Below are 11,437 nucleotides of genomic sequence, written 5' to 3'. Positions count from 1 at the left end.
AGAAAACATTTTAAAATATACAAAGAAACACCATAATACAGATATTACAAGCTACAATTCACATGAGAACATGGGCTGGTTTCCTCCATCAGAGCAAGAAAGAAAGAAAGGAAAGGAAAAAAAAAAAAAAAAAAAAAAAAAACCCAAACATTTATAGATGCTAAACCGCAGCAAAAAATGGAAAAAGTAACATGTCAAAATGGAAATTAATTAATGAGACATGCATGGATCAAGGCCAATTCATGGTAGGCTTGATGCACTTGGTACGTACCCCTATGCATTTTATACCAAATTATAAATATTGGGGTCTTTATAACCTCAGAAATACCATAAATAATGTGAGACGCGTTTTGAACATGAATCCCATGCATCCTCGATTCATGTATAATTAATAATTTGAAAATTATGTTAAAGAGAAAGAATCTTATATAATTACGGCTGCCCAGGAAATTCCACTTTCAAAAGAAAATTCACATGGATTACATCATTGCGCGCCCCAAGTCTGATCAGTGATCACTCCATCATGTTTTCTTTCCAAAATTAATGCGGATTAATACACAACACAATTATTAATCCCGACCCCGCGTGCCTTGAGAAATTAAGCTCAACACAATGTTGACTACCTACTCGATCATGAACGTACGTACTCCACATTCAACGTCGTCGTCCAGTGTCAACACAAAATAACTCCCACCTACTCCACACGTCTATCTTTCTTATATATTAAAGCGAGTCATGAACAAATATATTATACAATCAATCAATCAATCATTATACACTTGTAATTAAGCATGGTGTTCATTGCATGGGCTACCTGTTTCTTGTTTTACGCAACTCACTTTGTTGCAGCATCTCAATCCTCAGCACTACAACTAGAAGCAAACGCCCTGCTGGCGACTGGGTGGTGGTCCTGGAGAGGCACCAATTACACCAACAATACCTCAAGTCGTTGCGAGTGGCCTGGTATTACTTGCAATGCTGCTGGAAGCGTCACAGCGATTGCCATGCGCTCGGGTGGTTTCAATTTGGGAGAGATGTCAAAACTCAACCTCTCTTCTTTTCCAAATTTAGTCCGCCTTGATCTTTCCGAAACTGGACTTCATGGGAGTATCCCAGTCGAGATAGGTACTCTATCCAAACTCACCTACCTTGATCTGTCCTATAATACTCTGACAGGTGAGTTGCCACTTTCACTTACAAACCTCACCCAATTAGTGATGTTTAACGTTTCTTATAATCAAATCATTGGATCAATCCCTACTTCTCTTTCACTTTTAATCCATCTCACCCATGTCATTTTGTATCACAATCAAATCAATGGTTCCATAGCGTCAGAAATAGGAATGCTGAAGAAATTGGTCATGTTAGACCTAGGTGGTAACATGCTCATTGGTCCAATCCCTTCCACTTTGGGAAATTTAACTTCTTTGAAAGAATTGTATCTTGATTCCAATCTAATCAATGGTCCAATCCCTTCCACTTTGGGTAATTTAACTCATTTGGAATATTTGTTGCTTAATTCCAATCAAATCAATGGTCCAATCCCTTCCACTTTGGGTAATTTAACTAATTTGGAAGATTTGTCTCTTTACCGCAATCAAATCACTGGTCCAATCCCTTCCACTTTGGGTGATTTAACTAATTTGAAATATTTGTATCTTTTTTCCAATCAAATCACTGGTCCAATCCCTTCCACTTTGGGTAATTTAACTAATTTGGAAAGTTTGTATCTTGTTTCCAATCAAATCAATGGTTCCATTCCCCCGGCAATAGGAAACATGAAGAATTTGACTATCTTGTACCTCTCGAATAATAGCCTCATTGGTCCAATCCCTTCCACTTTGGGTAATTTAACTAATTTGAAAAGTTTGTATCTTGATTCCAATCAAATCAATGGTTCCATTCCCCCGGCAATAGGAAACATGAAGAATTTGACTACCTTGTATCTCCCGAATAATAGCCTCATTGGTCCAATCCCTTCCACTTTGGGTAATTTAACTAGTTTGAGAGGATTGTATCTTCAATCCAATCAAATCAATGGTTCCATTCCCCCAGAACTAGGAAACCTTCATTCGTTGGAAAATCTTAACCTTAGTCATAACTTTATTAGTGGAGAAGCACCTGTTCAACTTGGGAATACTGGCAATTTATGGAGCTTGGATATCAGCTACAATAATCTTACCGGCAATATTCCCAATAGTTACATTTCTATTCAAACAATCACCTTGTCGTACAATTCTTTGACAGGTCCAATTCCAACATATTTTCATCGATTCGATACACATGACACATTAATTGGCAACAAGTATTTGTGCGGTGACTTCACGGGTTTCCCTCCTTGCCTTCCAACTAGTCACAAATCAATTGTCACCAAAGCAAAAATTTGTGTTCCTATTGCCATTTCCCTTGGATTCTTAGTTCTTGGGGGCTTTCTCCTATGTCGACGCATGGTCAAGAAAATCCAATTGGAGTCAAGAAAAGAAACAAAGCATGGGAACTTGTTCTCGATATGGAATTATGATGGACATATTGCATATGAAGACATCGTTGAAGCAACCGAGGACTTTGATATAAAATTTTGTATTGGAACCGGTGGTTATGGCAGTGTTTACAAAGCAAAATTACCATGTGGAAAAGTGATTGCCTTGAAGAAACTTCATCTGTTGGAGGCTGAGAACCCAACTTTTGATATGAGTTTCAAAAACGAGGTAAAAGTGTTAACAGAGATTCGCCATCGAAACATTATAAAACTTCATGGGTTTTGTTTACATAAGCGATGCATGTTTCTGGTTTATGAGTACATGGAAAGGGGAAGCCTATTTTGTATCCTAAGTAATGATGTTGAAGCAATAGAATTGGATTGGAACAAGAGATTAAACATCATCAAAGTCACTGCCCACGCTTTATCTTACATGCATCATGAATGCATTCCAACAATTGTTCATCGAGATATAACAACCAACAATATTTTATTGAACAATAAACTAGAGGCTTTTGTCTCTGACTTTGGCACAGCTAAACTCCTTGATCTTGATTCCTCCAACCAAACGTTAGTTGCCGGCACTTACGGTTACATTGCCCCAGGTAAACTATTCTTTTCCTTACAATAAATTATGTCTTTATTTATTTATTTATTCAGTTCTACCTATTATTCTAAAAGAAAGTATTAGCCATGTAGAACAAATATCTTTACTAATATTTGTGATAGTAAGGTTACCTTGTCATTTGCTATTTGAATCAATTCATGCATAATCGCAAACAACCACTTTCACAATAGAATTTTTAGGCAATGACAAGTTTTGACCAACTTCTTTCAATTGAAAAACATACAAAAAGAAATAAAAAATTAAAAATATGTTTTTACATTTTTAATAGTTTTTTTTTTTTGTTATTTTTTTATATATGCAGAGTTTGCCTATACCATGAAAGTTACTGAAAAATGCGATGTTTATAGTTTTGGAGTTGTGGCACTGGAAATAATAATGGGAAAACATCCAATGGAATTCCTGACTTCATTATCATCATCGTCTTCTCAAAACATGATATTACATGAAATACTAGACCAGCGTTTGCCACCTCCCAATCATTTGGTTGCACAAGATATTTTCCTTGTCGCTACAATAGCATTTGCATGCCTACACGAAAAACCAAAGTCTCGGCCTACAATGAAATGCGTGTCTCAAGAATTTCTTTCTCAGAAGAAGCCAATAGCCAAGCCTTTACAAGGATTTTCATTATGGCAGCTAAGGAACCAAGAAATGTATCTGGTTTGATCAAGGGAAGATACTCAATTATGAAGTGTTTGTTTCTAGGCTGAGTATCATGCGATTTGTGGGAGTTCACCATTTACCAGGAATTCGAATGCAAAGGATGTAACCAAATAAGAAAACATTGGATTTCCTTTCAACTAGATTCACAAAATTGAAAATTGTTGTACAAGAAAGTAATTCCTTTTTGTTTTTAATTTTTCTTTTCCATGTTCTCCTCTAGTCAAAGAAAATCTACAAAGAAACGCCTAATAATACAGATATTACAAGCCACAATTCATATGAGAACATGGGCTGGTTTCCTCTACCGGAGCAAGAGAAAAAAAAAATAAAAACAAAAATTCCAAACTGAGAAAAAAAAAATGAATATTACAATTTTCTTTTTAGCTAGCTAAGTGGCTGGTAGAGTTGTTGAACATATTGTGCCACATAAATGCTCTAGAAAGCACCATCTCCAACTCTTGGTGAGTCCAATTCTGTGTTGGAAGGTGTTGAAGGAACATCACCAATTCTTGGAAATCAAGCTTCTTAAGCTTATCTGACCACTGAATATAAGGTAACAGCTCATTTTAACTATTTCACATATAATCATCACTATCATGAAATAAAATGTAACTCGATCGAGCCAACTGTCCAGAGATTTGTGTGGAGAAAAATGCATAACCAAGTGGTAAACACCAAAATGTTTTCAATACCATACAGACTCACAGAGACATACTTTCATAAATGATATCCAAAGTTTCAAAAAAAAATCACATTTACTAAGAAACAAATTGACCAGTTGATGCTATTGCTAGTATAGGACAATCTTTTGATAGATATCAGTTTTAGAATGACATATTTACTTTCTGAAATAGGTAGCATTTTGAGAGAAGATATCATTCTGCCAAGTGAAGCACATGAATAGCAAGACCAAATGAAAAGCTTACAGAAACACCACAATGATAAGTTCAAAAGTGGCACCCACATGGAAAATTGAATATTTTAGACAGCAATTGATCACACCACCTTTGGTGTTAACTGCAAGATCATGTGAAGTACAAGCTCTTCTATAAACAAAGCTGTGAAACATGCTTGCCTTTATATTTCTCACTATTAAACCAACGGCAGTGAAAAGTAACATTGACATCGACATTTTCGACCATTAACCAGAGATCGATGAGCCCAAAAGCAAGGAGTGTCCACTCACCGTTAAAAGAAAACTGGCAAATATGTATACAAGGAAATCTGGCAATGCATCTCCTTCCCCAAGATATGTGTTGTTGGGACAAATATAGATCTTCTCGGATGTTGGGCCCAATCCGGGATATGGGCCCTCTCTGATCCACCCGACCAGGCCCAAATGTCGGAAGAAGCATAATCTACCCGGGCCCATTGAGGCCACTTGGGCCCAAGTCTGTTGCAACTGGCCTGAGTTGGAGATCCAAATACTAGTTGGTATCCGCATCTGCAAGCGTCTCGGCAGTACCCGGAATCTAAGGGACACGATGCACGTCATGGAAGTCATGCGTCTCGGCAGTACCCGGAACCTAAGGGACACGATGCATGTCGTGGGACCCCATGATGCCACCGAGATCTACGGAACCAGGAAGAGTTGTTTACGTGGAGCCACGTCTCCTCCAACCGTCTCGTGCACGAATTGTGAAGTTAACAGAACTGCTCCACAGCCTCTATAAATACAAGAACTACTTCAGATGCTAAGGTACATGCTAATCAGTCTCTTTGGCATTATTCTGCGCATTTATTCTCAGAACCATACACTTACTTAGGCATCGGAGCGGGGTTGTCGGAACCCCCCGACGCAGCTTTACTTTTCAGGTGAACCAGATACAACCGGGAGCAACTTAGTCCAACATCTGACCGACACGTCACCTACCGGAAACTGTCTCAACAGTTTGGCGCCGTCTGTGGGAAACGACTTATATCGTTTTCCTAAAAAAAAAAAAATCCGTTATGGTGAATACTCGATCAGAAACCAACCGAGTGCCTCGGGATGACCGAAATGCCCGAGACGAAGGAAACTCCAACGATCCCCAATTCGCTCTCCTGAATGAAAGAATGGAGCAGATGGCCAAGAGCATCGAGGATTTGGCCACCATGAAAGCTGTCCTTCAGGCCCGGGTTCCAGAACTTCACCGAACTATCACTGACCCAGGAAATCGAGAGGAAGGCAGCCGGGTCGAAGGAACAGAGGAGCCGAACAAAGAAGAAGAAGTCCCAGGAAATCCTCCACCTGTTCAACCCGAGGCAGCAAGAGCGGTAGAAGGCATGATTGCCCGGTTGGAACAAAGATGCAATGTTCTAACCGCAGCTATTCAACGGAACGATAAGGGAAAAGCTTCCCTGGTGGAAAACCTTCTACAGAAGACCACCTCCCCATTCACCGAGGAGGTGGCAAATATTTGCCTTCCTGAGAAGTTCAAAGTCCCAGAGATCCCGTTTTATACGGGACTTGAAGATCCCGTGGAGCACCTAGATAATTTCAGAGCCCACATGGATCTCCATCGAACACCCGAGATGGTGGCCTGCCGAGCCTTCCCTTTGACCCTCTCGGGCAATGCCCGTGACTGGTTCAGGAGCCTCCAGCCAAATTCCATTCGTCATTTCGAGGACCTCGGCAGGATGTTCCTGACGCAGTTCATGGCCGGCAGAATCAGAAGAAAGCCGTCGGGATCCTTAATGTCATTGCACCAAGGACCCGAGGAATCCCTCAAAGATTTCTTTATGAGGTTCAACCAGGCTAGACTTGAAGCTGAAGCAGCAACAGATGATTTCATCTACGGAGCTCTCTTTCAGGGAATCCGAAAAGATGGAGCACTAATGGCTGATATAGCCAGGAAGCCCCCTCAGAATTTAGATGGCTTTATGAGTAAAGCCGAGAAGTACATTAACCAGGAGGAGACACTCCGAGCTCTGTTGGGACCCGAGACTACTCGTCCATCCACTTCCGGGAACCCAAAAAAGAAGAATCCTCGGAAGGAAGAACGGAAGCGGGTTCCAGAAGAAGAGGCCAGGCCGAAGCGGGATCAAGAGTCCCTAAGGGGTCACAACTGGACACCCCTCAATGCACCCATTATGGATGTTCTCCTGGAAATAAAGCGAGACCCGACGTACCGGAAGCCCAGACCGGTGCTCGCAAATCCTCATTCACGATACGCTGATCAGTACTGTGCGTTTCATGACACCACCGGGCATCGTACAGAAGCCTGCATATCCTTGAGACTCTTGATTGAACGTTTCATAGAAAATGGAAAACTTGTCCGTTTCCTCGCAGATCAGAGAATTCAGCAGAATCCGGAGCACGGCAACCGCCACCATCAGAATCGGCACCATCAGGATCAAAACAATCCCCGGGATGATCGGGGAAGAAATCAAGAAAGAGGAAGGGAACCAGAACGCAGGCCAGATCCTCGGGCTGCACGAGAAAGAAGTAGGAGCCGAGCCAGACCAGAACGGCAGGAGAACCTTCTGGAAATACAGACGATTTCGGGGGGTTTCGGAGGAGGCGGAGAATCTAGCTCGGCGCGGAAGGCATATGCAAGACAGTTACGGGATTTCGAGGTATACTCGGTGCAGAAACCTCCAAAGTCCCAAAAACGAGACGCACAAATGATCGGGTTCTCGGACGATGATTACGCAGGGGTATCACTCCCGCATACCGACGCTCTGGTACTGAGTCTGGCCATAGCCAACCACAAAATACACCGCGTCTTGGTTGACACAGGAAGCTCGGCTGACATCCTTTACAGGTCAGCCTTCGAGCGGATGAAGATCGATAGAAGTAAGGTGATCCCGGCAAGATATTCGCTTGTGGGATTTACAGGAGAGCAAGTACTCCCACACGGGTCCATTGAGCTTCCGGTCACAGCAGGGATGTACCCGAGGCAGAGGACGGTGATGGTTCGGTTCTTAATAATCGACCGACCGTCGGCCTACAACGTTATTCTCGGGAGAACAGCTCTCAACGAATTTAGGGCTGTGACCTCAACTCCTCACCTGAGCATGAAATTCCCCACCGAAGAAGGCGTCGGTGTCGAAAAAGGAGACCAGAGGATGGCCCGAGAATGTTACAATACAAGTTTGAAGAAGCTCCCGGAAGCCTCGAGACTCGGAGAGAAGGAAAAAGATGAAGAAAAATAGCAATCACCGTTGGGGGAGCCGGTCGAGGAACTGGAAGAATACGAGCTCGGTGACTCGAAGAAGAAGGTCTGTATCGGCGCGCAGCTTCCCCCTGAAATGAAGGAAGCCCTGGTTGCATTCCTTAGAAAAAACAAAGATGTATTCGCATGGAGCCACGAGGACATGCCGGGAATACCCCCATCTGTAATAGCCCACAAGCTAATGGTGGATCCAAGCTATCGACCGGTTAAACAACGAAGAAGGACTTTCGCACCGGAACGGAACCAGGCCATTGCCGAGGAAGTAAACAAACTGTTGCGGGCTGGGTTCATCCGAGAAGTAGACTACCCAGAGTGGTTGGCCAACGTGGTTTTAGTCAAAAAAGCCACCGGGAAGTGGAGAATGTGTGTTGACTTCACCGATCTCAACAAAGCATGTCCCAAGGATAGTTTCCCGTTACCTCGGATCGATCTGCTTGTAGACTCTACATCCGGTCATGAACTTTTAGCATTCATGGACGCCTTCTCAGGGTACAACCAAATTCACATGGATGAAGCCGACCAAGAAAAAACGTCGTTCATTACCGATAGAGGTCTCTACTGTTACAAAATGATGCCGTTCGGTCTAAAGAACGCCGGGGCTACATACCAGAGGCTCGTCAATAAAATGTTCCGAAATCAAATCGGACGAAACGTGGAAGTCTATGTTGACGACATGCTTGTCAAGAGCATACGAGCCGCCGGCCATATAGCCGACCTGGGAGAAACTTTCGAAACACTAAGGAGTCATAAGATGAAGCTCAACCCGGCCAAATGTGCTTTCGGCATTTCCTCAGGAAAATTCTTGGGATTCATGGTTTCACAAAGAGGAATCGAGGCGAATCCCGAGAAGGTGAGTGCTGTCCTCAGCATGCAACCTCCCCGGACCACCAAGCAATTACAACAGCTGACCGGGAGAATAGCAGCCCTTAACCGGTTCATCTCCCGATCCACCGACAAATGTCTCCCATTCTTCAAGATTTTGAGAAAGGCCTTCGTGTGGAGCAGTGAGTGCGAGGAAGCCTTCAAGAAGTTAAAAGAATATCTGACCAACCCGCCGCTGTTGAGCAGCCCCGAGGAAGGAGAAATCCTGTATCTTTATCTCGCAGTATCACCCTCGGCAGTCAGTTCAGCTTTGGTCCGAGAAGACTCAGGCATTCAGAAACCGGTTTATTTCACTAGTAAAGCACTCCACGGAGCCGAGGAGAGGTACCCTCGGATTGAAAAATTGGCCTTCGCGTTAATAATCTCGGCCCGGAGATTAAGGCCATATTTCCAGGCACACGCTATACGAGTGTTAACCGAGCATCCGCTGAAGAAGATACTACAAAAACCGGATCTATCCGGGAGGCTGGTAAATTGGTCGGTAGAACTGGGGCAGTTTGACATAGAGTTCCACCCTCGTACTTCTGTCAAGGGTCAGGCGCTAGCCGATTTCCTACTAGAATTTAGCAATACGCCCGAAAGCGAAGAGCTGCCCGAGAAGGAAACATGGGTAGCATATGTAGATGGTTCTTCGGCCAACCAGAAGAGCGGAGTCGGTGTCACTTTAGCAAGCCCGGATGGAGAAACTTTTCAATATGCGATCAAACTGGATTTTGTGACCACCAATAATGAAGCCGAGTATGAAGCACTTTTGTCCGGGCTTTCAATAGCTCGGGAAATGGGAGCAAGGAATGTGGAGATCAGAAGCGACTCTCAGGTGGTAGTCAGCCATGTGCAGGGAACGGCCGAGGCACAAGGTGAAAAGATGATCCAATACCTCGAAAAGGTACGCAAATGCCAATCTAACTTTCACAGAACCGCCGTAACCAAAGTTCCTCGGGAAGAGAATGCCCGAGCCGATGCTCTTTCCAAAATGGGTTCCGGTACCGGGCCTGTCGTCAGAACATCCACACGGGGGGTGGTGACACAGACCAAGCCTTCAATCCTTCCACAACTCGACATGATGGAAATTGAAGAAGGATCAGATGAACCAGAATGGGCTACTGACGTCATTCAATACCTCCGCAACGGTTCCCTACCCGAGGAAAAGCTGCGAGCTCGGAAGGTAAAAATACATTCAGCCCGGTACGTGCTTATTGGAGGTGTGCTCTATCGAAGAGGATATACTGAGCCACTCTTGAAGTGTCTTAAAAGTTCCGAGGCGGAATACATATTAAAGGAGATACACGAAGGAGTCTGCGGGAACCACTCTGGCTCTCGGATGTTGGCTCACAAAGCGATGAGAGCCGGATACTACTGGCCAACAATGAGCAAGGATTCAGTCGAAATCGTTCGAAAGTGCGACAAATGTCAGAGGTTCGCCCGGGTGATGAAGCAACCCCCTGAAAAACTAAGCCCAATCACTTCGTCGTGGCCATTCGCAAAATGGGGGGTCGACATAGTCGGGCCTATGCCTCCGGGAAAAGGTGGCCGGAAATTCCTTCTTGTCGCGGTAGACTACTTCACCAAGTGGGCTGAAGCCGAGGCACTCGCCACTATCACTACCGCCAACGCAGTAAAATTTCTCTGGAATTCAATCATATGTCGATTCGGTATCCCGCACGCTTTTGTCACCGACAATGGAAAACAGTTTGACTGTGGACCGTTTCGAAAATGGTGCGCCGAACTCCGTATCAGAAATTATTACTCAACCCCGATATATCCACCGGCGAACGGACAAGTAGAAGCTACGAACAAGACTCTTCTCCGAACACTAAAGAAGAAGCTCGGCAAAAAGAAAGGAGCTTGGGCGGAATATGTACCCGAGGTACTTTGGGCCTACCGCACCACGACGCGCACTCCCACCGGGGCTACTCCATTCTCCTTAACTTACGGTTCCGAGGCAATTATTCCTGCCGAAGTCGGATCACCCAGCTTCCGGGTATCACACTACAATCCGGGGCTCAATGACGAAGGAATCAAGCTGAATCTGGATTTGCTACAGGAAAGAAGAGATGAAGCGCAGGTGACATGGGCTGCGTACCAAGACCGAGCCGCCCGTTACTTCAACAAAAAAGTAAGCCCCCGAAAGTTCCAACTCGGAGATTGGGTTTTGAGAAAAGTGAGCCCGATTACCAAAGATCCAATCGAAGGAAAGCTCGGAGCAAAATGGGAAGGTCCGTACAGAGTCATACGATGCCATGACAAAGGGGCATATCATTTGATGGATGCGACCGGCGAGGAATTACCGAGAGCCTGGAACGCCGAGCATTTAAAGAAGTATTTTATGTGAATTGCTTGTACTATGTTTACTATTGTTACCGGGTTGGCACCGTCAATATATGTTTATTCTCAGATCAATTCAAAGCATGGAATCTCAGTTCAAATCAAACCAGATCAAACCAGACCAGATCAAATAAAAGCGTCGCTCCCTCGGTTCAAAATACAACCGACTCGGAGCACGCACCGGTCATATCCTTGATATTGACCCGGACAAATCACCAAATTTGTCCGTAGTCATAAAGGAATGTCTCGGTTCAAATCAAACCAGACCAGACCAGATCAAATCAAGGCGTCGCTCCCTCGGTT

The 11,437-nt window shown here is 44.0% G+C and overlaps 2 protein-coding genes across 2 annotated transcripts; both read left to right on the top strand.

Moving 5' to 3' along the window:
- The first annotated feature begins 791 nt into the window (after positions 1–791).
- LOC133859387 (probable leucine-rich repeat receptor-like protein kinase At1g35710) lies at positions 792–3,928 on the top strand. Its single transcript, XM_062294782.1, has 3 exons — positions 792–1,485; positions 1,558–3,084; positions 3,409–3,928. The coding sequence occupies exons 1-3, from the start codon at positions 792–794 to the stop codon at positions 3,771–3,773; spliced, it is 2,586 nt and encodes an 861-aa protein (XP_062150766.1). The 3' UTR covers positions 3,774–3,928.
- A 1,792-nt stretch (positions 3,929–5,720) lies between these two features.
- On the top strand, positions 5,721–11,141 carry LOC133859377 (uncharacterized). Its single transcript, XM_062294773.1, has 2 exons — positions 5,721–7,845; positions 7,945–11,141. Exons 1-2 carry the CDS (start codon positions 5,721–5,723, stop codon positions 11,139–11,141), a joined length of 5,322 nt encoding a protein of 1,773 aa, XP_062150757.1.
- The last annotated feature ends 296 nt before the right edge of the window (positions 11,142–11,437 follow it).

This window comes from Alnus glutinosa, chromosome 1 (genome assembly GCF_958979055.1).
Source record: "Alnus glutinosa chromosome 1, dhAlnGlut1.1, whole genome shotgun sequence".
Classification (NCBI taxonomy): domain Eukaryota; kingdom Viridiplantae; phylum Streptophyta; class Magnoliopsida; order Fagales; family Betulaceae; genus Alnus; species Alnus glutinosa.
Note: the sequence above shows the minus strand (reverse complement) of the source record. Positions and strands in the feature narration are given on the sequence as shown.

Coding starts and splice junctions, on each gene's coding strand:
- LOC133859387 (XM_062294782.1), top strand. CDS start 792: ATGGTGTTCATTGCATGGGCTACCTGTTTCTTGTTTTACGCAACTCAC. Junction 1,486..1,557: donor TCCAATCCCTTCCACTTTGG/GTAATTTAACTC, acceptor CTTCCACTTTGG/GTAATTTAACTAATTTGGAA. Junction 3,085..3,408: donor TTACGGTTACATTGCCCCAG/GTAAACTATTCT, acceptor TTATATATGCAG/AGTTTGCCTATACCATGAAA.
- LOC133859377 (XM_062294773.1), top strand. CDS start 5,721: ATGGTGAATACTCGATCAGAAACCAACCGAGTGCCTCGGGATGACCGA. Junction 7,846..7,944: donor CCGAGAATGTTACAATACAA/GTTTGAAGAAGC, acceptor AGGAACTGGAAG/AATACGAGCTCGGTGACTCG.